Source organism: Puma concolor, chromosome C2, assembly GCF_028749965.1.
Source record: "Puma concolor isolate L17-30 chromosome C2, mPumCon1.1.hap2, whole genome shotgun sequence".
NCBI classification, from domain to species: domain Eukaryota; kingdom Metazoa; phylum Chordata; class Mammalia; order Carnivora; family Felidae; genus Puma; species Puma concolor.
In genome coordinates, this window is record NC_141675.1 from 80,890,536 (window position 1) to 80,917,551 (window position 27,016).

The 27,016-nt window shown below is 39.7% G+C and overlaps 1 protein-coding gene across 6 annotated transcripts in view; it reads left to right on the forward strand.

Moving 5' to 3' along the window:
• The window catches only part of TPRG1 (tumor protein p63 regulated 1), a 219,632-nt gene that overhangs the window by 182,602 nt on the left and 10,014 nt on the right, over positions 1-27,016 (forward strand). For all 6 annotated transcript variants that reach the window (XM_086674984.1, XM_086674981.1, XM_086674982.1 and 3 more), the window contains exon 5: positions 22,635-22,788. In XM_086674984.1, coding sequence (XP_086531110.1) covers positions 22,635-22,788 — 154 coding nt within the window. The remainder of the gene's footprint in view (positions 1-22,634; positions 22,789-27,016) is intronic.

A 27,016-nucleotide genomic window follows, 5' to 3' on the forward strand; every position in this document is an offset into this window, starting at 1 on the left:
GAGGGTCAGTTGTTTACTGTTTATTGGTAATATGTAATATGTCTGCATATTTTCTAGAATTCAAATGGAAGCAATTTGTTTAATTCCCCTGTAAATACTACTGTACACTTATGATTCTCTAGAAGGAGCAAGATTATAAACGTCACTGAGAGCTATTAAAAAGCTTGTTTTAGGTTGTAATCTGAAAATGTGGTGATGGTAGACGTTGGATATGAGCACAAATGAGAGGGGAAGTAGAAGCCAATGGATTAGAGGAGAAAAGACACAAGAAATACACGACAGCCCCAAGCAGTTCAAAGGGCATTGTGATTTTTTTTTCAGGAAAGTGCCTGTAATATCTGAGCAATTTGCTCTGGCCACTGATATTCCAGAGAAGAAGTAGTCAGAAGTCCTGGTGTTGCTTTACTGTTCTAAATGCTATGGGCATCACAATATCTGTTGGTACAGATGTTAGTATGGTTGAGGATGCTAGGTTAATGTTGCCCAGAAAACTCACTGGGCTTTTGTAATGACTATTTAAATACTTAATAGCTATTGTGTATTCAAATATTTAATGACTATTTATAATTTTCAATAAAAAGACAGCTCTTGAAGCATAACTCAAATGCATTCATCTTTGTATGTTTTCCCCCCAATTTAAGGTATGATAACTTTATCTCCTTCCTTCCTTCCTTCCTTCCTTCCTTCCTTCCTTCCTTCCTTCCTTCCTTCCTTCTTAAATGTTTATTTATTTTTGAGATAAAGAGAAAGCACACACATGGACAAGAGGCAGAGAGAGAGAGGGAGACAGAGGATTTGAAGCAGGCTCTATACTAATAGCAGAGAGCCTGACGCCGGGCTCCAACTCACAAACCTCCAGATCATGACCTGAGCTGAAGTCCGATGCTTAACTGACTGAGCCACCCAGGTGCCCTGGTAAGATAAATTTTTAAAGGAAAAAATCTCTTAGGTGACAGTGTGGGAAAAGATTTAGAGGACTAAGTCCACAATGGTAGGACTTTATCACCCAGTGCTATAATCATGGAAATGAGCATTTTGATTTTTTTTTTCAACGTTTATTTTATTTTATTTTTTTTATTTTTGGGACAGAGAGAGACAGAGCATGAACGGGGGAGGGGCAGAGAGAGAGGGAGACACAGAATCGGAAACAGGTTCCAGGCTCCGAGCCATCAGCCCAGAGCCTGACGCGGGGCTCGAACTCACGGACCGCGAGATCGTGACCTGGCTGAAGTCGGACGCTTAACCGACTGCGCCACCCAGGCGCCCCATGATTTTTAATAGAAAGCTTATATCAAAAACAGCAAGAGAAGAAAGAATGTATATGTGTGTGTACACATTCAAAGTTTAGCCAAAAAAATAAAATTCTCAAAATTTTTTGAATTTAGACCAATAAGGTAGCTGCTTCACTTTTTTTTTTTATTTTGTTAATGAATAATATATTGTCTGTAACCAGCAGATGCTGCTATTTGTGAAAAACTGATACAGCAAAGTTTATATATTCTGTTTAGTTCTTTCTGGAATCTACAGTGAGATTGCAGTGCAAAGTAAGAGCAAGCTCCAGAGGTCAATATATATTGCAGGAGGAAAGGAATGGCTCATATAGCATATAGCACCAGTATAAAAAGTTTTATACTACTCACTGTTTACTTTTGGGGTGATGCACTTATTTTTATAAAGGGCAAGCCCAATCAATCCCATGCTCCTAAGTCCCTAGTAACTGAAACACAGAATCAACTTTTTTTTAAGTTTATTTAGTTTTAGTAATCTCTACACCTCATGTGGGGCTTGAACTCCTAACCCCAAGACCAAGAGTCCTGTGCTCTTCTGACTGAGCCAGCCAGGTACCCACAGAGTCAGCTTTTTAACAGACCCTGTGGATTCTGTATTCCATCTCTTGTTTCCTGTGCCAACCTTGGACTTCTCCAATGTCCCCTTCATTGTTTTTCTCTTCCCACCTCAGCTTGGTTGGGGGCCCTCTTAGGTCTAACCCTAGGCAGAGGAAATCATTTGGAGCCAAATTGCCCTTTGAAAACTCTTAAAGAGGCTTCATGTTCATATAGGAGGCTATTCACCTTCTGCAAGGGCAGCTTGCCGCAGGGAAGAAAGGAATTACTCAGCTGTTGCTACATGTATCCTCAAGCCACTGATTGGGCACCTAATATTTTGAATTTGGAAAATGACCAGCTTCAGATGGTCTTGCAAAAACGTCCAGCTTATTATGAGGTGGCTGAGTTTATGGGTGCTTGTATCTGTGTATGAGTAGGTTTTTTTTTTTCTTTTCCGATTCCAAGCATTTATGGAAAAGTCTCTCCTGTGTCACTCACTAATGTTCAGGGGGAGTTTAAGACTGAAAATAGGCTGAAAATAGCTGATTGAAACTTTAGCAAGTCTGGGGGCCCAGTGGTGGGAAGCACTCCACACCTGCATTTCTTCCCCTTGGCTGTCTCCACCTGTATGCCCCACAGGCATCTCAAACTCAACACATCATCTTCCCCCTATCTCATGCTTCCCCAACAAACCCACTTCTCTTCTGTAGGCCTTTATTTATGAAGATGGCCTCATTATCGTCCCAATTATCCAGGTTTCACAAATCAGTCATCTCTGACTCTTTCTTATTTTCCTCCAAATCTAACCAGGTTGTCAAATTCTGTCAAGTCTATCTTTGCCACAGTTCTCAAACCTAACCCCTTCCATTTCTACTGTCATGATGTTACTTTGGGTCTTTATTACCTCTCATTTCGATGATTAGGGTGGTTTCGAGTGCACTTTAATGGGGTGGTTAAGAGCCTGGACTCTCCAGACTTGTGCTGGTTTAGTTGAGGTTCAGGCACTTGCTGACTATATTCTCTTCAGAATGTCTCTTACATTCTCTTTCCTTTGGTTTCTTTATCTGTAAAATGGAGAGGATGATAGTTTGCACTTCATAGGATTATGAAGATTAGTTGAGACTATATATCTTAAGTGTCTGATACAGCACTAAATAAATATTGAGTACTATGAGGTTATTAGATCTTCCTGCCTCCAGTGTCCACCAGTCCTCACATTCATCCAATTTAACACTATGGGATTATCTTCTTAAAGTATCACTTTGATCAATTCATCTCTGTGCTCAAAATTCCACTAGTGATGCCCCCTTATCTCCTTATGCTTCACAAACTGGTATCCAGAAAATCTCAAGTAATGGAGTTGTGCTAGGACCTTTGAGAGGCCACAGCCTTATCTACCTAAAGTCCAAACTGTGTCCAGTGTTAAGTGGCTGGGATTTTAAAATATTTTTTATTAAAGTCAATCCATATAAATGAAATACAGTAGGAAACATAGTTATATCATGGTAAGGATAAAGCAAAAATTTGCAAATGAATTTGGTCTTTAAAGCAAGTGGCCTTGGCCCTACAGTGGTAGTAGGAATATTCCACTGGCAGAGTATGAGAAGAAGTAACAAACAGCTTCATATCTTGGCTTATAAGACTTTTGCAATAAGGTCCCAACCTACTTTTCTAGCCTGTCCATTTCTAGATTTGCTTTATATAATTCAGAACCTCATCAAATCAGACATATCAGTGTTTGCCATATGTGTCCCTTCATTCTACTGCCAGTGAATGAATTCACATGGTTTCTTCCTCTTGAATTGCTTTAAAACATCCAACCACTGCCCCTCTCGTGCATACTGTGTGTACTTTCCTTTGCTCTAAATTCATCCATATTTGAAGTGCAAGTCTTCGTGATGATGAATTAATAGAGCTGATGAAGTAAAGAGAAGTGTTCAAGATGAAAGTTTCTTCCATGGTGTACCCTAACACAGAAAGCTGTCTTCAGCCCTGTTAGGGATCAGTAAAATGGATATTGTTTGTCATCAACAAAATCAGAAATTCAGGGGGAGCATTTATCAGAGAGCCATTGGATCTCTTTGGAAGGAACAAGATTTTGTTTAGGAGAAATCTCTGAATGGTTCCAGGGCAGAGAGGCTTGGCTCTGTTTGATGGTAAACTGTCGTACATGAAGAAGAGGCTTGTGATGAGGCCATTCTGGAGAACCTCTGCAGATATCTTTTAAGTTACATAGGCCAAAATTAAAGTAAATTCCCTCTCAAAATAGGGATCATAGGTACTGACTTTGGGTTATTTAAGAGCTAACTGAATGGGGAAGCTTTCTGTGACTACGTGCCTGAATACAGAGACAGTGGCAGTTTAGTTAAAAACAAAAACAAAAACAAAAAAAAAACAACCTAGGCAGACCAAGTTCTAGACCAAATCTGACCTCTGCAAATTTTGTGAACTTGGCAAATTGACTTTCTGGGTCATAATTTCATCATCTAACAAAATAGAAACTAATAAGGATATATGAATCAAATGAGGTTATCGGTTTATATGTAAAAACACTTTGTAAATTTTAATGGAGCTACCTTATCTGTGAAACAGAGATAATATGTCTCCATGTTGGGTTATTCTGAGCATTAAATGAGAAAGCCATGCAAATCACTTACAAAATGTTGAAAATAGAATGTCAAAGGGAATAATTATTAGCCATCATTATCATCATCGTCATCATTATTACTGTTTGTATTCTACGCCTTTGAAAATGTATGATTTTTCTTATGGTAGCATTTTGATTATGGTTTTGCCACTAATTTACGGTTTAGGGTTATAAAGGGATAGTATCATGATTTCCTTTACCCCTTGGCGAAATCTTTATTTCAGAAGTTGGGTCCTTAATTATTAGACATTTTGGCAATTAACCTTCATTTGCATAGTGCTTTGTTTATTTCAAAGTGCTTTCATAAATATTTATGTCATTAACTCCTGACAACAATCCTGATAATTAAGGAGAGTAAGAGTGATAAACACCCTTGGGAAATGGACAGACTGAAGCTGGGGGCATTGTTTTTTGTCCATGGTCACACAACAAGCTTATGGGAAATACAGTGAACCCCTCTGGCTGCTGTTTCAGCGATCTCCCAGAGCTCTGGCCAGACCTGTGCTTATCCATGGCTACCATTTTAGGTGAGCTTCTAGGGGACAGGTACTAACAATACAGATGCCTTCTAATTCTCCGGACACCAGCGGCATTCAAGCATGGAGTAGGACTTGATGACTACTTCTCCCACTCAACTTTTTAAAAACTTGAAAATATTTTTCCTGTTTTTTCTTGATGATCCTGAAGATGACAAGAAGTTGTAATTTGTTTGAAAGCTTTTGCAGCATCGGTGTAGGAGCTCCAGAAAGGGAGTTAAAACGTTCGCAGTTGCAGGATTTACAACAGAATATTAAGAGTGATTATCTCTGGGTGGTGAGATTAAATGTAATTTTCCTAATTTTTTTCTTTTTTTTTTTTTTTTTTTGCTTATCCATACTTGCTACCTGTTTTTTTCCCCCCATTAAATTTTATGTAAAAATAGCAATTAAACTAGGTTGGCAACAGTGCCACACTCTGGAACTAGTAGGTTTCCTTGACTTGCTACCTGGGTAATTTTGGAAAACCTACTTCACCTCCTTGTTTCTCAATTTCCCTTCTATGAAGGAAGATTCACCTCCCTGTTTCTCAGTTTCTATGAGATAAGAATAATGACAATCATAACAATACACGACTCACAGGGTCGTGGAGGGATTAAAAATAACATAATGTAAGGATCTTGGCATGTGATTGGTGATCAGTTAATGTATGTCTACCACCACCTGTATCTCTCCTTCCCTCCTCTTCAAACTTATAATAGTTACAGGCTAGGAAAAGAATTTAAGTGGTAACCCTAAATTCTGTATGGAATTAAACATACTCTTTTGCAAAAACAGCCAAGCGACAGCTTTAGGGTGGTGGATTATCCTAAGTCTTCATTCTTTCCCACACGTCCTTTGGTAATGGGCTCTTGCCAGACATGGCAGTTAAATGCCACATGGCAATGAGCAAAGAAACCTGGCCAGATTATCATGGAAGGGAAATCAGGGAGCATCGTTTGTAAAGACATCCTTAACTGTGAGGAAACAGATGAGAGCAACCTGTACTGTGTGGAGTATTCGGCTGCCTTCCAGACGGGCCAGAATTCAGGGATCTCGGGCCCCGTGTCTCACTTGTATTGGCCCTTGTTCAGATCACTGTGCCTAATAAGAACCTGCAGCCTCCATTTCAGAGCTTTGGCTTGGTTTAGGCAGCTCTCTAATTGGTTTATTTCATTCATTAGGAATTTCTTTTCTTTAAAGTTGGCGACTTGAAGCCAGATTGTGAGGAGAGATTCCATGCCACCCGTATCTGTTTTGTTATTCCCTGGGTTATAAATGAGGTGATGTGGGGGTTCCTCTGACAGTGACCTTAGCTTAGCTCCCAATTTCCAAAGAGTTGGAGGCCTGGTCTGTTTGGATGGGAGGACCTCACCTTGCACCTCCACCTTCCCAAACTGGGAAGGGCTGTGGTGGCAACATGCCTGCGGGGGAGGGGGAGCAGCCACTTTCTTCTTTCCTGCCGCACTTAACACCGCGGGCTTCCTGATCAGGGGTGTGGATAAGTAAAGAGCTCTTTCACCCCTGGAGAGGGTTTGGCAGAGTTTCTGGAAAGTGGGGAAAGATGTGGCAGGAAAGGGAGCAAAGAAACGTCAAGAATGGCATTGCTACACCACAGACTCTTCAAATTCAGCTGGCCCAGGAGTGAACCTCTCTCCCTTTCATACCTGTAGTGACTGCTCTGGGCAAGGGCATCACTGTCTGCTCACTTACTCGGGATGCAAACCTCAGGGTCATAGAATGGTTGTGAAAAGGGTACACTGAACAGTTTTTCAAGGATATTTTCAACCGGACCTCCAGATTCTGTTATCTTTAACCTTGAATTCTACCTCATTCTCCTCTGTATTCTCCTTGGCACTGCCCTGCTCCAGGTCTCATGATGTCTCCACATTGAGGCTCCTAACTGGTCTCCTTTACATTATACCCTCCAAAGTCATTCTACCCCTCAAGTTCTGACCATTTAATCTTTATAAATCAAAGTCATGGTCAAGTTCCTATCTCTCCCCCTATTAGAAGCTTTCTTGGGGCACCCGGGTGAACATTTGAGTCTTGATTTTGGCTCAGGTCATGATCTCATGGTTCATGAGTTTGAGCCCCACGTCAAGTTCTGCACTGATAGCACAGAGCCTGCTTGGGATTTTCTCTCTCTCCCCATCTGGCCCTCCCCCACTTGTGTCCTCTCTCTCTCTCTCAAAATAAATAAATATATTTTTTAAAGCTTTAAAAAAAAAATAAAAAAATAAAGCTTTCCTCAGCCTGCAGTTGCTTACAGGATAATGTCTTACAGAATAAAGATGAACTCCTCTGCTGAGTTTTCACTGTCTTCTATTAACTCCAATCTATCTGTCCAACCCCTTGGTTAACTTCTCGAGTACAGTAGGTTTAAGTTACCTTGGAACATTCAACAGTCTCTGTACATGCTTTTACAGTTTCTCGGAATACTATATAAAGTTCTCAGAATAAGAGATAACTGGGTGCATAAAACAATGTGAATGTCTCCTTATAAGTTTACCTTTCCCACCAGATGGTTCTGTCCATGGGGGACTGATTAGTGATTTTTGAAGACTGGAGTTTAAGTTTACGGAGAATGATAAAAGTGAAGATTTGGGATCCAGTGTTCAGACACTGTGTTACCTCTCCAGTGATATGTAAGATCCTATAGGTGGGAAGAAAGAGAAAAAGTAAAGGAAAAGAAAAAAGCTATTTCTTGGAACCAATTCTAAATTATGTAACAGCCAGATTGAAAGCATAATGTCACGATATAATATTGTAAAATTTGTGTTTGGGCCCACTTGGCTTCTTAGGTGTCGGAGAATGAGCAAAGGCAGAGTGGAATGATAAAATAACATTGCTGAGATGCTCTGTATCCTGCAAGATTTTTGTGAAGAGTCTGGCTGGAAAAAACATACTACCAGCCACTTCCTTCCTCTTCGGAGAGACGGAGAGTGGCCTGTGTACCGTAGGAGGGAGTACATAGGGCTTGAGGTCAAACAAGCCAAAGAGAATATCTCACTACTTTTAGGTAGGCTTTTTGAATAGTCTGAGTTGCAATTTTTTCAGAAATACAGACAATAATATCTGTTCTGTAAGATGGCCATAAGATGTGCAGATGAGGAGTATAAAGGGTCTGATTGATAAATAGCAGCTAGGTTTCTTATTGTACCATACCAAGACTTAACCAGAGAGAGCCTACTGTGTGCAAATTATGTGCTTCTCTACTATATCCCTAATTGCTCAACACATACACAGGTGGTGGTGAGAAAATTTCTCTCTCATTCTAGAGCAGGAGGGAACTGGTTAAAGACTTTAAGGTCACAGACAACACTCAGTAGTTACCTGGCCTAGGATAAGAAGTAGAAAAACTCCAATACTTCCCCACATTTCATGCCTTTGCATTATGTCCTTCTATTTGGAACATCCTTCCTCTGCGTCCTTGGGGCTAGAACTGACGAGCTGTCAGCACAGAGCTTGATGTGGGGCTGCAACTCATGAACTGTGAGATCATGACCTGAGCCAAAGTCAGATGCTCAACCAGCTGAGCCACCCAGGTGCCCCATTCTCCGGGTCTTTGAATATTCACTTCTTATTATCTTTGTATGTTCTTATTGCCACCTCTTTCAGGATTCACTGATCCTCAAGTCAGTTGTGAAAACTTCCTGTCTGTAATGATAGCTTCTCTTTTCATGGTTTTCTCCTTTCTTAGGACAATTATGTCCTTTCTAGTAGACTTTGAGCAACATGCATGCAAAGGAATCTCCTTGTTTATCGTCGATGAATGCTGCCTGGGGCAGTGTTTTGAGCATAGTTTCACTGAGTACACATTTATTGAATGAATAACATTGCGCTAAGGTAAATTTCAATACTTTACATCTTTAGAATGATATTGTCTTTGTGGCTTTAAACCAGAATTCCTTTTTGTTTATATTCAATAAGGGTAATAAACTCTATGGGGCATCACTCAAATTGCAAAAAAAAAAAAAAAAAATCTGCTCTCTTTGACCTTTAAATTATTATGAAGAAGCTGCTTTGGTATTCTGAGACTCATTTCTTCTCAGCTCTCTGAAGAAATATGTGGGGATATGGTAGAAGAAGGCTGTCATACTCAAAAGCATCTTTGGGGAATTGTTTGTGCATTCAAATTTTAATTTCAAAGATCAGAATTTCCCAAGGGTGCATGCTGCTGTAGTATGATGCATGATGCAAGATTAATTAAAGACCATGCTCAGATTTTGTCTTTGTGGCTCTTACAGCCATTTGGATAATGCTTATAATGCAAAAAGAATTAACTTTGCCAGATATTGAAATGTCCTATCACTTCCTAATTATGTTGTGGAAAGATGATTTATTCGGTTTCATTTTTAAACATTTTTTTTCTTCATTTTTTAAACACTTAAGCCGTTTCTTAAGCTTTGGCCAAGGTAGGCTATCTCTCTCTCTCTCTTTCTCTCTCTCTCTCTCTCCATCCTTCTGTCCATCAATTTCTTTATTATCTATTTGGGCTCTACCTCCCTTAATTCTAAAATAGGAATTCTAATTCTAAAATGGAAGTACATTTTATGATGAGCTGGTGATTTAATGCCTGTCCTACCAGGATATAACACATTAAATTCCTTTTGCTTTTGCCTTGAGCATTTAGCCTAAATAAGTCATCGGGAGGATTTGTTTGTTCTGCCTTTTAGTTTCTGATCAAAAGCTTCCTTATGAAAGATCAGGTGCCAAAGGTGGAAATTAACTATGAGCTGTATTTTCCATGTCTACTTTCTCCAAAGTCAGTTTAAAAAATCAACTCTTCACAATGTATTTTAGCAGCAGCAGGTGTGAAAAAGACTTAGAAATTAGAAACTGTATTTGATGGTGAACTCCAGGTGAGTCAGCAGTGTGGTAAGTTACCCGCACAGCTAATGTTGTTGTTGGCTAAATTCACTGATGTACAGCTTCTGGAAGGAAGGAAGGGGTTGTCATGGTATATTCCACAGTGACTGGGTCACTATTGGTGTATTGTCTTCCTTTCTTGGCTACATACTTTAATTACGACATTGAAAAACTGGAACATATTCAGGAGAGGGTGACCTGGCTGGTCAGGGAATTTTTACTTTGTCAGATGGTCAAATGAGGAATGGCTGAAGCAACTAGGTGTCTGTTGTTGTTGTTTCTCTCTGTCTCTGTCTCTGTCTCTCTCTCGTGAGCAGGAGAGAGAGCAAACAGAGAGAGAATCTTAAGCAGACTTCATACTCAGTGTGGAGCCGGACTCAGGGCTTGATCCCATGACCCTGGGATTCCATGACCCTATGGTCTGAGCTGAAATGAAGGGTCTGACACTCAACCAACTGGTCACTCCCCCCACCCTCCCCAGGTACCCCATTAGTCTGTTTCTTAATGAAAAATAATTTTTTGAGAACTTTTATGTTGTAATTCCATTATATGATAGGAAAACTATCTTAATTGCAGGCTTTGGATTTTGCCTTTAACCATAGATCATTGACAGAACCCTCTTCTCTTAGATTCTTGCCTTGCAATCAAATAAAAACCACTAGGCCTTCCCCTAGTGAATCATGACTCCTGCCTTAGTCCAACACCATAGACAGCCCTCTTTTGATCCTTATCTAGCTCTGACCATTCCCACAGGCTAAGGAGCCCCCAGGAACATGGGGATATGCCTACCCACAGCATATGCCCCTCCCCACTGAGCTACTTGTTACTGGGACCAGTGACATCAAGATCACCTGAGAGCTTGTTACAAGTACAGAATCCAGAACCTTAGAAACTACCCCACCAACTGAATCAGAATCTGTGTTTTAACAGAGTCCCCAAGTGATTCAAGCACACATTGAAGTTTGCCAAGCATTGTTCGAGGACATGCTCTGGGTACCTGAGACCCTAGAATTCCTGGCCTAAATGGCCCTGCATTTGCTTCCAGGGCCTGTCCTTCCCAGGGCATGCCCTGCTGCCAGTGGACATATACTTAAGCCTGAAGGGTGACCGAGAGTGACCATTTAGGAAGTCGGTCTGGGGTGGAACTTAGAGATATGGGCTGGTTGTTCTCACTCATGTATGCAAAGCTGCCACATTGAGGGACTAGATGCCAGGATTGAAAAATAAGAGCAGGGATCCCAGGTCTCTATCTGTATTGTTGCTCTGGGCCTGGGTGGAAAAGTAAAGCTCTGTGGTAGAAGTAAATCTTAAGTGAAAACAAAGTCATAAAACACGAAGCTCATATGTATGCAAAGTAATACAACTGCAACATGAAGATTAAGCACACACACATACACACACACACACCCCTAGCTCCTGTATCCCAAAGCAAGTATACGTGGTGGAATGTAGGTAAATCAGTTCTATTTCATGAAATGTCTGGAATTATTAACTTTGTACATAGCTTATTATGTTATCCCATGTTCCTTCTTTGTCCCTCTTTCTCACCCCACCCCCAAGTGTATGATTTGGCAGTTTTTGGTGGATGCAAAAGGAACTAGCAAGAGTGGAAGAGAATTCAGATTTTTTTTTTTGTTTTCTGATTTACTTTTCAGAGCTCTGCAAAAAGCGTGCTCGAAGCCTCTGATGAGAGGTGCCATGCACACTGCATCCAGCCCTATGATAGTTCTGCTGAGTAGGTATCTGTATCTTCATTGCAAAAGAGAAAACAGACTATGAGGGGCGATGTGCTTTCCCTGAGGCACCTAGTAAATGAAGGCCCTACATTCAAACCCAGGTGCATCCTCTAAAGTCCATGACTTGTTTATTTTATCAAAGTACCTCATAAATCATATGGGCATTTTTGTTGTCTGAATGTGACCTGTTATGGAGCATAATCACTTTGGGCAGGGATGGAGGGGGGCACCACTGAACACACATTTCTTGCTGAACTGTTTGAATGGCTCATGTTGACCGTAACCAAGAGAGAAAGTGATGCTGATTGTGGACTATGTCTGTGTATGGAAGTTAGAGATTGATATATTTAAAATTTTTTTTAATGTTTATTTTTGAGAGAGAGAGAGAGAGAGGGAAAGAGAGAGAGAGAGAGAGAGACACGGCATGAATGGGGGAGGGGCAGAGAGAGAGAGGGAGACACAGAATCCAAAGGAGGCTCCAGGCTCTGAGCTGTCAGCACAAAGCCCGATGTGGGGCTCGAACTCACGAACCGCGAGAACATGACCTGACCTGAAGTCATATGCTTAACCGACTGAGCCACTCAGGCGCCCCTGGACATTTTTCGTTTATTGCCTACATAACCTACTATATGGAATACCACAAATAAACTTCCCCATGAAATGTTTCCTTAAGCATAAAGGGGAAAATAAATAAGTATATCACACATAATCTCTTGAAATTTGTTCCATTTCAAATTCTTCCAAAGTGGAGAAAGCAAAATGTTTGCCGCCTCGAGGAGCAGGATCAAGGGGAAGTGTTAGGGAGAAGATTCGAGTTTCTTTTGTCAGTCAGAGCTCTCTGTGCCTGTTGCCTTTCTGGGAAGCCAGCCCCGGCTATTTCCCAAAGGCCCCTGAGAGCTGGGCCACAAGTCTGTGGAAACTGGTCTCTCTAGTTGTCTGTGTATTTATTATAGACAATCTACTCTCGATCTCCCTTGAGAGAAAAATGTTTTTCTTAGAAGCCTTTTTTTTTTAACTTAGCTACTCTGTGCCTGTTGAAACTTGGTTTTTTGGGGTGCTCAAAAGTAACTTCCTTTTAAGAGAGAAGACCAAAACTTACACAAACCCAAGGCTAAGGCGATTTGCCAAATATCCCAATTTATAATAGAGGGAGTTTCCTCAGAATTGCTTCCTTTATAATGTGGCATTTTCCTTGGTAGCTTTGCAAGAGTTGCCCTCCCTTCTCTATACATGGAAGCCTCTTGGCATGGAAGGGCCTCGGTATGGACCTGGCCTGCCAGCCTCTGCGACACGGTGCTTTCAGGGCACAATTGTAGACACCCTGCCACCAAAGGTACAGCCCCTTCTGTCCTGGGCATTTCTCTGAAATATGCCATTTTACATACACCTCCCTTAAACAAACAGAAAACAATTTAAGGGCTCAGTTTTAAGTGGTACAATTCAGAAATGTAGGTTAATGAAAGACAAAAGCAGCAGCCTGATCAATCTGGTCAGAGGGAATATTTTCTGTTTGATGTATACTTTTTACAGTACAGACCGTGGGTTTACTTATTTAAAAAAATGAACATTACTGTAAGATCTCATGGGAGGAACATATATGACGTAGGCATGGACCCCATTCTTGGACAGCTCACAGTTCATTTGATGATATGAGACAAATATACAGGATAATTTCATTTTGGGAAAATGATCACAAATGCTGTGAGCTCAGCTAGTTGAATTGCTTGGATGGCTCATTGAGGACTTGTGGCTTTGAGTTTTGGAAATGAGTGCTGGAGCTGTAGTGCAAAAGCCTTGAATGACAGGCTGGGCAAGTGATTCTGGATTTTAAAAGTAACAGGAAGCCCTTTTAGTTTTCTGAACTCTTTGAATCAGCATGGTGGTAAAAGATAGAAGGTAGATTATTTCAGGTGAGGAGAAACTACAAATAAAAATGTAAGCTCTATAATGATTGTCTTTACTCAGGCTCACAAGGGGAACACACAGCTGGTCGGTGTAAATGTTTGTTTTTGTCTCTGCCCTGTACATCCACAGGGTTCCATGGAATTATGGGGGGCTGTGGAACCAGAGAGATCTGAATGTGAACCCTAGTTCTACCACTTACTACTTGATGGCTTTAGACCTCTCTGTGAAACAGAGATAATAAGCCAAACTTGTGAGTTAGTGTAAGGACTGAAATGTAGAGGTCTCAGCCTACTGCTGCTACTAATTATTCTGGGCTCTGGTTGTGATGGATGGCAACATCTTAAATATGTAGTTCTTCATTTCCATGTAAAAATAATACATGCTCATTCCAGAAAGTAAGAAGCTTAAAAGAAGGAAAATAATCCTGTGGTGGCAACAATGTTAATATTCTAGTGTGTTTCTTTCCATCCGTTTTCTGGAAAGGAACAGGCTTACTGTTGTCCTTCTTGAGACTGCTCCTGATTTGCTTCGCTGTTTACAAGAGGAAGAACACAAGCTAGACCAGAGAGGTCCTCACTGCCTTTCTCTTCTATCACTATACACACAGTCCTGCTTCACACCTTTACTCTGAGTACTTCTAGGAATAGGCAGACCCTACCAGCTATGTCACTGAATGTCCTCTATGTCAGTCCACGCTCTGACCTCCTAAACGTGTTCTGAATGAATGAAGCCTTCTTTGGTTCAACCTTAAGCTCTAAGGGGTTGTTCCTGCCTCTGAGTCCTCATTACAATTTTATCTAAAGCATTTTCTCCAGACTCTATTGAGAAATACTACCAGGGATTTGCTGATGATGTTGCTACTCAGAGTGATTGTTATGTATTGTGAGAGTTATATTCTAAACAGTTTGAAGGAGAAATCAGAATTTAAGACTCCATGTACAGAATATGACAGTGCTAGCCTTGCAGAGTATGAACTTAAGGATGGCAAAATTTTATGTCCTCTCCATTGGTGGATAGGTGATGGTCATTATTGATTCTGGGATCTGATTTATTTCATTCTAACAGATAATAGAACTCCAAATGGACTTTCTCAAACATGAACCATTTAGATGCCCATCTAAAAGTTATTCACCATCAACCTTATTGGATTAACTGTCCACTTAAATGTCATCTGTGACACCAGAGCTTTTGCTATAAATTTCCCTTACAGGAAAGGGCAGGGGAAAGAGCATTGTTTTGTTTAATTATTTGTCCATGACTCCCAAAGTAAGGCATCCTGGGTTCCCTGTCAATAGAAGTTTAGAAACAGCAAATTAGAAGACGAGCTGCTAGAGTCAGGAATGTTGATAGCAGAAAAAATGACAGCCTGACAATGAGGGAAGAGACAGCCAGTATATGAACTAAAAAACTTGGCAGTTAAGGGTCTTTTAGAGCTTGGGTAAATAGCCTTACTCTTCATGTACAACAGTTGGCTTTCATATAGGATAGGAAAATATTAGGATTGAGTGTTAATCTAGGTAACTTCTTAAATTTTTTTTTTTCCTTCTTTTCAACGTTTTTATTTATTTTTGGGACAGAGAGAGACAGAGCATGAATGGGGGAGGGGCAGAGAGAGAGGGAGACACAGAATCGGAAACAGGCTCCAGGCTCTGAGCCATCAGCCCAGAGCCTGACGCGGGGCTCGAACTCACGGACCGCGAGATCGTGACCTGGCTGAAGTCGGACGCTTAACTGACTGCGCCACCCAGGCGCCCCAATCTAGGTAACTTTTTAGACTTCATTGTTAATTTTAGTAAAATTAGGGCATCAAGGACATAAAATATAAATTATTAGTAATATATCCCTTTTAGGTCTTAAAATTTGGTTTGTGATGACTTTTATTTTTTTAATGTTTATTTTTGAGAGAGCGAGAGAGTAAGCACACACGCATAAGCAGGGGAGGGGCAGAGAGAGAGAGGGAGACACAGAATCTGAAGAAGGCTCCAGGCTCTGAGCTATCTGCACAGAGCTGGACATGGGGCTCGATCTGATGAACTGTGAGATCATGACCTGAGCTGAAGTTGGATGCTTAACAGAGTGAGCCACCCAGGCACCCCTGGGATGACTTTTATTAAGCTATAAAGGAATTCATTATTTTTAATATAATTTGTTTGAAAAATTAAGTATGTAAGTTTTAGAATGATTTCTATCCAGAGGTGCCTGGGTGGCTCAGTTGGCTGTGTGTCCAGCTTCAGCTCGGGTCATGGTTTTGCAGTTCACAAGTTCGAGACCCGCATCCAGCTCTCTGCTGTCATCATGGAGTAGCAGAGAGCCTGCTTGAGATCCTCTGTCCCCTTCTCTCTCTGCCCCTTCCCTGCTTGCACTGTCTCTCAAAAATAAATAAATGTTAAAAAATAGAATGATTTCTGTCCAAATAATCCATTCATACCAGTTCTAGAAAATAAAATATCTTTGTATGTTATTTTACACACACACACACACACACACACTGTGAGTCCCAGAATCTTAGGTTGTACCTTTGGTTTGGACCTTAGTCTTCTTCACCTCAGCCCTGAACATGGCCCACCTCTCGGACAGACACATTTATGTTCCCAAGCAAATTGGGGTTCCTGGGTGGCTCAGTTGGTTAAGCATCTGGTTTCGGCTCAGGTCATGATCTCACAGTTTGTGAGTTCGAGCCCTGCGTTGGGCTTTGTGCTGACAGCTCAGAACCTGCAGGCTGCTTCAGATTCTGTGTCTCCTTCTCTCTCTGCCCCTTCCCTGCTCACACTCTGTCTCTCTATCTCAAAAATAAATAAACATTAAAAAAAAAAAGTTTTCCAACCAAAGAAACATTTCTTTTAAGGACTTTCATCCTGGGAGATTCCATAGCCTTTTTCTGTAGTCCTTTTTATAAGTATTCATCCTACTTTCTCTGGGTTCTGCTTTTGGTTTAATTCTAGGTCTTTTATACTGTAATTTAAAATCCTTTCTTCTTCTAGGAGAAGAAAGATGGGGTCTCAGCAGCCATTTGAGAATTTCTCCATCACTCATTTATCCTTTGGCTTTTTGTCCAACTGGTATAATACAAATTATTTTGGTTCTTTTTTTTCAGCATAGATATTAATTTATTGGGGGAAGAAAAGGAGATTAAAGATGACCTAATTCAACTACCTGGTTTTGTATATGGTCCTCTGGATCCCAGAGCGAAGAAATGGTTCAAATAATCCAGCAAATTAGTGGTAGATTTAGCCTTTGGACCCAGGCCTCCTACCTGTCATCCAAGGTTTTTACTACTGTACCACATTGCCCCAGAATTTTCTCTTTAGGGACAATGCTGCTCTGTTTTATTTTATCACTTACTTCTTCCTCAAGTAATGAAACCCACAGAATTTCTTGGTTACTTATGCCAGTAAATGGTTAATCTCACTGAGCCCAAGGCCCTGGAAACTTCTGGGAGGGAGCCAGGTGAGCAAAGAGAGCAGATAAAGGCACCACCTGCCTATGGGTTAGAACAGCCTGGGGACACAGAGAGAATGTAAACACATTCTGCAAATCTTATTGTCTGACACTGTGCCAGCGTCTTTTGGGTTCTTGTCATGGAAAATATTTCGTCTGAGGTCATTCAATAAGCAGAAAGGAGCATTGAATACCCTCCAGGGTGCCAACTCAGTCCCCCCCCCCCTTTTGTCCAGATTAAATAAGCAAGGGACTAACATTTCATGGTTCTAGAAGGCCCGCCTTTCAACAATACAGGCTGTAAGGTAGAGAGAAAGGAGACATTAAGAAAATATATTGTGTTGTTCTGAACAGCTCTCTCCCCCTGGCGGCCTGCCCTCCTCCCCCGCGCGGCCTCCCTCTGTTTGCTCACCCATACTTACAAGCACACGCCCTGAGTTTAGAGCAAGAGTTAATGTCTGTGCTTCCTCATAAATCTCGGTTTGATGCCTCGAGCTATGTTTTTAATTCTGTGGTGGAACTTTGAGATTTGAGATGAGTAGAAAGGAGGGGCAGCTGGTGGAGGTAAAAATGGAAGCTGCCATTTCTCCTTCTGGAGACTTGCATCCTCATTCATGTCTCCTATCAGGTGGTTTAAAGCCTTAGCTCAGCATCTTTGAGGGCCAGGATGGGAGACAAGTGGGAAGTCATGAGAAAGAATACCTATGTTGTGCTATGGCTGTGTTGTGCTATGCAGAAGGTTGCACGGCTTCTCTCTGAAGGAAGTAGAATGTGTGGAATGAGCAAATTAACCAAAACTGGTGACCGGTTGGCATAATTATCTGGTTCAGCTGAAAATGACTTCAAGGAGAGGTGTATTTCCTGTCAAAAATAATGTATTGTCTTCCTTAACTTGTTATTGAAGAAAGTTTTTCCTCCATTCAGTTTGGAGCTCCTCTTTTTGGTGTTGCTCAAACATTTATTTTTCATGATTGATCCTTTGGTCCTTGGATGATAGTTTCTTCTGTATAAACCTCATTTCTTCAAGATGCCTTTGCTTTTTGTGGCGTAGAAGGCAAATCTGTTTGGCTGCTATGATGGTTTAAAGTAGTAATTGCTTAAGTTTCCACCCTGGCAACAACCATATTTGACTCAAATTCTGAGTCTGAGTCACTGAGTAGAACCCATAATTAACAAGACTAAGGGAAGAACTCTGATCTTTGAAAATTCTGGTCTTTGGTTTATATATCTATAAAATGAAGGAATTGGAACCACATCTCTTAAAGGGCTTTCCAACTCAAGACAGTCTAGGATCCTAAAAATCTCCAGCTGTTATAAACCCTCTTCTTCCACCAAGTTCTTAGGAGTCCTTATGGAGAATCTCCTTTACTTCTAGAACTTTCTAGGAGGTTTTTTGATTTAGCAGAAGTGAAGGGTACATTGATCTTCTTGCTTCTATTACTGTGGGAATGGAGGTCAGAACAAACTGGTTTCCTTGAGGGGAGAAAAATGTGAACAAAATAAATTGTAATAGGTAAACTTCTAATTCTATAATGAGGCTTGAGGTTTTCTATTTGTACCTGTTTGAGGTGTGCAAAAGAGATGATAGTAAAATAGGCCCAGAGATGATCAGCCCATGGGCTTCCAGAATTCAGAGACTGAGTCTTATTCATTTCTCTACCTGTGACAACACACTGCACAGAGAATATGTTGATTAAATACTGGAATTGAAGATAAACATCTTAGGACTGTTTCAGGGAATCACCTGTGAGGTGATTTAAAAGATTGTTCTTAACCTATTAGAAAACTTTTACAGAGCTATGCTGATTCAGTCTGAAGAAAAAAGAGCTGTAGGGGTGTTTTAAGCTAAATGAAAGTCTCTCTGATGGATTTAAATAGGAAATTATATACACCGAAACATGATAAAGCGGAAGCCAAACACAAAAGTTTTCTGAGACTCAGAATCAGGCGGGGGAGGAGGGATCAATAGGTGAAGAAAACTGTAGAAGATTCCAGCACCTTCTCTGTGCTAGGTATTTGCTTTTCTTGTTTTGTCTATGCAGGACTTATGGTATTTTTCCTCCCCTTTGTAATTCTGTTCTTCCAGTGGTTTGTTGACTTGGTGATCTGATTAAGCCTGGTGATATTCTTTATCTTATTTCCTGTTAGCTTCATTTATTTCTACCAAAGAAGTCGAAAAAACTGTTGTCATAGTTAAAAAAAATTAAAAATATAAAGTTTCTATCAGGACAAGTAAGCATTATAATGCACACTAGGAACTCAACATTTGATAGTTGCTACTATGCCTTACAGCATACAAAACACTTGCTCATCCATTATCCTCTTTTTCCTCGTGAAATGGGTATTACCCAAAGATCAGAAAGGTGCTATGAAATGCCCAAAGCCAAGGTTTCCACTCAGTATGATTTGGAGAAGAAAGCTACCAAATTGTCCTTTGCTTAATAATTTGGTGTTTGCATTATTTACCTAGGACTGTACCCCCACTTTGATTAACTTGACCATAGTGCTTAGTGAGAAAGATCAGTCTTCTTACCCTGATGACCTAACTTTTTTGTAAATTCCCTCTTCACTTCCAGGGCTACCTTATTTTCCTACAATCTCATAATTGATAATATCAAGCTTATATAAAAATCTACAGTTCCTTTTGAGACTGAGATTTCATTTCTGACCTTTAGCTAAGATCTCTAGATGGGCTTTTTGCCCACAGATGATGATGGTCTTCTTAGGGCAACTCTTTCAACTCTGTGTCGATTGGAAGTAAGGCTGTGTTGTGGAATAGCAGGACCATAATTTGGAATGTACTTTGTAGTGAGAGTCCAGAATGGTGAAAAGACCCCTAAATGAAGTCTTGGGAGACCAAGGCTCTCACCAGCTCACCTCTGTGTATAGTGAGGCTTTGGGAAAACCCTATTCCTTCTGTGTGCCAGTTTTCTCATCTCCAGAAAGACAGCACTGGGCTTTAGGTTCCAGGAGCCCTTCTAGCTCTCACGTTCCATAATTTATAAACATTAAAATGTTATTCCATCATATGGTGGCTGATTTGTGCTTTTACATGTTTGCGAAGGATCACAATAGGTGCTAAAGTTCCCTAGGAGTGATGGGACAATGCTTGGTATAGTCTTTGCAGCAGAAGGTGTGGTCAGGGGGCTAATTTGATGCCTCTAAACTACAAAAGCCATAACCAGAGGCTTCTTTTATATACTGTATGTCCTTGACTGAATGCATGTTAGTAGTGTCATGACCACAGCCATCTATGTCATTTACACAGTTACCGAGGTCCTGAGATGTCACATGGAGACATGTTAAAGAACATGTGGTGAAATGGATTCAGAAAATGAAATGAGCTTGTCCATAGTGCCACAGCATTAAGTGTCAGAAGCAAGACTCTAATGCAAGACTATCTGACATCCTATTTTTTTGCATTTTTCACTTCACTGTTACCTCCCACAACATCTTGCATGGTGAGCATAAGTAACTAATGAAGCAGTCCTGGTCATAAAGGCACCTGTGTTCCCCACAATTGTCCTAATGACACTGGATGGAAGAGGAGATGGTAGGTTTTCATAAACCTATGGTACTAAGGTCTTTGCCGAGAATACCTTTTTACCTTTGGAGAGACTTTTTAGTTGTAGATTTATCTTCTTAGGTATCACCATTGGAGCTCAGGAGAGAAAGTTGGCTCAACTTGTATATTCAGAAGTATGCTACATCTCTGAGAAATGTCATTGCCATGCTCAAATTGACTGGTTATTTAGAAATAGGGTCCCTCTTGAATTTCATGGTTAAACTTCATTTGAGGCTTCCCTAAGGTAAAATAATATAAAGTGTACTTCTTAGAGAAGCTATCTTGGCAGATTTTCATCGCCTTTGGATAAAAGCAAAATTGCACCCAGCACATAAATTGACATATGAAGCAGTAAATGATTCCATTGTGCAAGTTGTCTTAATGGACTAAAGCCAGAATGTTCCATTAACCAGCATGCATAGAATAGTAATTGAGCTTAGAGTTTATTACCAGGCCAGGAAAAGAGAGAGAGAAAGAAAGAAAGAAAGAGAGAGAGAGAGAGAGAGAGAGACAGAGAGAAAGAGAGAGAGAGAGAGAGAGAGAGAGAGAGAAAGAAAGATGGACAGAGAAAGAAAGAGAAAGAAAAAGAAAGAAAGGAAGGAAGGAAGAAAAAGAAAGAGAAAAGGAGGGAGGGAGAGAGAAAGAGAAGAAAGAAAGGAAAGAAAGAAAGAAAAAAGGAAGAAAGAAAAAAAAAGAAAGAAAAGAAAGAAAGAAAGAAAAAGAAAGAAAGGAAGAAGAAATGAAACAGAAGGAACATATTGGGGGGATGATAAATGTCAGAATAACAGCTGGGAAGGTGAGAGGTTAGAAAGAGAACTTTAGAGGTATATACAATATGTTTCTTTTCCACTTTTTCTTTGTGGGTAAAGGATTAAGTACAAAAAAGGTTGGGTGTCAGCTTTCAAACATAATGATAAAAAATCTGAGAACAGAGCAGTAGAATGTGCCAGGTTCTTTTCGTACTTTCATTTTAGAAGAAGAATCTCAGAGATCAGCCAACCGGGAAGAGGGGTGGCATATGCATATGTGTGAGATTGTGTTTATACACATCTCTACTTGGATAAACACACAGAAGCCACAATAGCATTCCCAAAGGAATTCCTTAATACAGGAAGTAACAGCTTTATGCAGGCACCACAATTAAGCTCTGGGTTTTCATTCTAGATCCCAGGATTTAATTTCTAGAAGAAATGAGAGCTCTGTGATGTTCCATGGAGCTGTTTAGAATTACAGGCAACTTAGTTTTAAAGCTCATTGAATGCAAAGCACCTGAGCTTGGCTTAACCTCCAGGGATCTCTTTGCATTCAGAGATGTCTAAAACCACAAACCATAAATTCTGATGGGCACATGTAAAAGAAGAGACCACAGGAATTACAATTTTGTTATTCAATGTGGCCACACTCTACTGCCACGACTTCCCTCCCATCATTCCCAAGCTTCCTCTTGCTTTGCACTTGGATTTACCAGATATCCAGGCCTGGGCTATACCCGATAGTGTGGGAAAAGGCAGACACAATTTATTTACGAGCTATGGTATGTATGTTGCTGCAATTTAGCTGGATAGAATGTGTACAGATAATAGAGAACCATGAGATATGAAAGCTGTGGTCACAGGCATTTTTCTGAATTGGTCATTATCGCTCTTAAGGATCGTCTATACACTACTATTCTTGAAGTCCCAGATCTTTTCTTGTGTTAACTGCTTTGTGGAAAATGAAGGTGCTGTCATTTCTCTTCTCCTTGAAACTGCCTGCCACCTTGACACATCCACTTCCTTACCCACCACCTTGACTCTTCCCTTTCCCTTTTTCTTCCAACCCTTACCATCAGAATATTGGCATGAGAGCAATATCCATGTTTCCATCCCTGGCCCCAGTCCTCAGCACCAGAGTCACATTTCCAAGTAGACATTTCCACATAGGATTCTCAATGACACCTTGAACTCCTCATGTTTGAAACCAAATGTATCCTTTTATTCTTACCTCCTGAGTTTCTGGAACAATCAGTTAGTAGGCAAGTCACTCAGCATCATTATAAATCTGACTGAGACATCACGTGACTTTCTCATCCTTTTCTTTTTGTTTTAATCTAGTGCACATGGCTAATCTAAGGAAACTTGTTTCTTGTAGGAGACAAGGAGAAGGCCTTAGGATCTACTGGGGGAGTCTGGAACAGCAGTCCCTCTTATCTCGCTGGAACCCATGGTCCACTGAGGTGCCTTATGCGACCTTCACTGAGCACCCTATGAAGTACACCAGTGAGAAGTTCCTCGAAATTTGTAAGGTAGGCAGTTTGAGCCTCATTAGACTAGCTTTGATGGTGAAGCTATCTGCTTCTAAAATATGTACTACTCAAAAAAAAAGAAAAGTTAAGATACAGCCTGGGTTTATACAGATACAAATTTTAAAAGGTTTATAGGAATTTTTAAATAAACAGTGGAGCTGTTTTATATATAAAAATACATATAATATTTATGTTAATCATATTGTGATGTTCCCACCTTGCTAATTTCTTATAAAAAATTATAGTGTAATATTATTTAAAAATGGCAATACTTGTGTCTGTTTTTTGCCATACGTATAAATTTCTGTATGGGTACTTATAATTTTCTGTATGTAATTAAATTCTAATTATTTCATTCAAAAGAATGAGTGTGGGTGGGATAGCGTGAAATATGTTTATTGGTTATGTTTATTACTTTTCTTTCTGGGGCCTTGGTAGTCTTATCTCTAAAATGGACATAATGAACACTGCCCTTCCTCCTAAATTCATTGGACCATTGTAAGGTTAAATCGAATATTGTGAATGTAAATGGTCCATAAACAGTACAGCAATTAAGAGTATTTTTATGTCTTTCAATCTCATCTCCCCAAATAGATTTTATCAGTGGCAGGGAAAGTCCTTCTACTATTTTTTTTTTTTTTTTTCATCTCCCCTAGGGAAACATAGGCAGTGCTAGGATACTAGGTAGGCAGGCAGTGCTAGGATACTAGGTAGGCAGGAAGTAAAATGGAGCTGTAAATGCAGAGAAAGATTTAACTTTATATTTTCAACACATATACACACAGGAGTGTGTGTATAGGCCTAGAAATCTTTGCCTTCTCTGTCCTTGCTATGTTTACCTTTATATGCTGTCATTTACTTCCAAATATCATAATTCTCTGTTTCTTGTAAATTCAAAAGATAACAATTTATACCTAAAATCTTTCTGTGGTTGGATGGCGTGCATTGCAGTGGCTGCATGATTTTAAACACACTATTCATGCAAATATGTATATGTATAAAAATATTTTTAATTGGTAAGTCTCCTATTTTAAAAATGATTTGAGGCAAAATGTGATTAGAAGATAAATGGAGTCTTAATTTCACCTAATGTATGCTTGAAGTTGGCTTAAATCCCTTCTGCTATCAGATAGGACAGTGGTCTTCTCAAGATTTATGTAAACATCCTCAGGGGCTTATGGTCTCAAGGTTTACTTACCTCTGGCTCCAGGCTATTGTAGGCACTAAATTAGTTCATTGTATGGATCGATCTTGTGATAGCCCAGTTTTATAATGCTGCAGCCCAGGGTCCAACTTCAGCCCCTAGCCTGACTCTACCACCCAAAAGCAACAAAAGAGAACAAAATGAAAATCACTGACAATAATACAACACTTACACAAAGGCATTGATGTGAGAGTAGACTCCATGAGGCCTTTGGGGAGATGGAATGAGAATTTTTTAAATGATGATAATGGGCCCAAATTTCACATGGAATATCAGCTCTCTCTGTTTGTAAAAGACCCTATTAATAATAATGCATTATTAATGCATTGCTTTATAATCCTCTCTCTGCTCCTCTGGATCCTGTCGTGCTCCTCCCCAAATATTTTGTCTCCCTCCCCTCCTCCTCCTCCTCCTCCTCCTCCTCCTCCTCTTCTCCCTCCTCCTCCTTCTTCACAGTTCAGAGTATTTTATCTGTTTGTGTTTTTTTTTTTTTTCTTTCAGACACCTGGTAATAGAACTCAAAATGCTTGACAATGTATTTTTTCTAAAACCATTTCCCTCCTCTAAAGGAAGTCTTGTTTTTGCCATTAAAATAACATATATTTTTGCATTAATAGTAATTGTATCATATTGTAAGGTAAAATAAATACCAAGTGACTTGGTTATTACACCCATCACTTCCTGAGCCAAGTCCCCTCTTCCTTATACTTGATGCATTAAGTACTTATTCCCTGAGTGTCCTTGGCTAGAAGATATTCAGGGTAAGGGATTAAAGAACAAATTCTATTAGCTACAGAGAAATGACACTGCATTACTCTTAATTCTTGATGGTACTTTGTTTTATTCTGATACATATAAATACAACCAAATAAATTTATTTATTTATTTTTATTATTATTATTCTTTTTACATTTATTTATTTTTGAGAGACAGAGGGAGACAGTGTGAGCAGGGGAGGGGTAGAGAGAAAAGGAGACACAGAATCCGAAGCAGGGTCCAGGCTCTGAGCTGTCAGCACAGAGCCCAACACGGGGCTCGAAACCACAAACTGTGAGATCATGACCTGGGCAGAAATTGGATGCTTAACCGACTGAGCTACCCAGGTGCCCCAATACAATCAAATAATTTTAAAAGGAAGATAAATAAAATGTTGAAAGGAGGATAGAATCATTATTCCCCCAAAACCATGACTGTGGTTAATAGAACATAGAATTAATTAATGTAGAAAGGTAAAAGGAAAACTCAGTGTTTATACTGCTCTTGTTGGATGGGAGTAAGAATATCGTGCGTGTGTGTGTGTGTGTGTGTGTGTATGTGTGTCACAACAAGTGTGGATGTGAGCATAATGAATGCTTGTTCAGTTGGTTAGTGATTTTAAGTCAATAAAACTGTTTTGTGGATCTGTTAAGTATATTTCCTTCATGGCTTTTCTCCTTAAACTATTTTTCCAAAGCTTCCCCCCCCCCCCCCCCCCCCCGGCAACAGTCTGGCCAAACTATTTGGCCAAATAGTTTGCCAGACTATTTCTTATTAAAGGCCACCCCAAGTCCCAACTCTTTCTGAAAACAAGTGATCTCCATCTGTGATGTGAGATGATGAGTACTCTGATCCAGTTCTTTGAGTCTTAATTTCTCTTTTGTTCGGTTTTATGTCACAATATTATTTGTCTTTATGGTATTTTCCAAAATTGGCTTTGATTAATACTCAGTTATATTAATGTAAAAGAATAAATAAGAAGAAAGACAATTCTGTGGATATAGAATTCCTTTTATATGGGTATTTTGGCATAACATAAGATTTTAAAAGGATGATATAAAACTAGTTTTTCCATTTCCCTTATAAATGAAATGGGAAAAAAGTAGAAAATATGGGGAAAATGCATAACTAAATCAAATACCTGAAGCAATTTAATTCAATTTAGCAAATCTATTATGGTATAGAAAAATAAATCCTGTAGAGCTGTGTTACACATAGTCAAAATTTCCAAATTATTTACAATCTGATGCCATAACTTATTTTAAAAAATACACTTAAAAATCCAAATTTATTCTTACTCAGAGTCTTTTCTTATAAAGCACCTGGAATCTCTTTATTCAACAAATATCTTCTGACACCTACAAAGTAGAGGTTTATTGTTCAGGATACAAACATAAATGAGATAAAATTTATGTCTTTGTGGAAGGCACTGTTGAATAGAGGAATAGATAAAAATGCAAAGATTTTACAATGAGCACTAAATTGACTAAACCAGAAGTTAAATCCAATGAAGAGATGTGGAGGCACATGAAGTTACAAGGAGTGTTCTTAGACACAGAGTAACTTATTGTAGCTGGAGTTTAATCTTGCATATTCCCCTTCATGATCATAATGACTCAAATAATAGGTATAAGGGCCTAAGGACAGTAGGAATGGAGAGAAGATAAAGATATGTTGAGATACTCAAGGTACAGGATTAATGGGAGCAGGTAATTTACAGGATATAGTAGGTGGAGGAGAAAAAGATGTTGAAGATGGTGTGGTTTCTGGCTTGGGAAGATGGTGACTCCATTAATTTGAATGGGGAAAACTGAAAGAAGAATAGGTTTGGACATGTTGGTTTGACATGTCCATGGAACGTGAGATTGGGTTAGTTGTCAGGCAGTTAGAAATTTAGGTCTGAAGCTCAGGGGAGAAAGCTGAGCTGCTGATAGAGGTTTCAGACCATACACCTTTGGATCAAAGCTGAGTCATGGGATTGGTTGGTTAGGCACGTACCATAGGAAAGAGTGTTAATAAACACATTAATTGCATTCAAATTCAAATTCATATTATCTTCAAGTCTCCTAAAGTAATCTAAAAATTACTATCAAATTTATGCAATACAGTGTCAAAATACATTATTTTTTCCTTTTATTCTTCTCACTAACTCTATAGCACTTCACGTCTGGCAAATATGATGGTCAAATGGCCTCTTTCCAGACATTCTTGCTTATCTCTCAGCCTCACCAACCTATTCCAATCTGTGTATGCATATACTTTGCATTG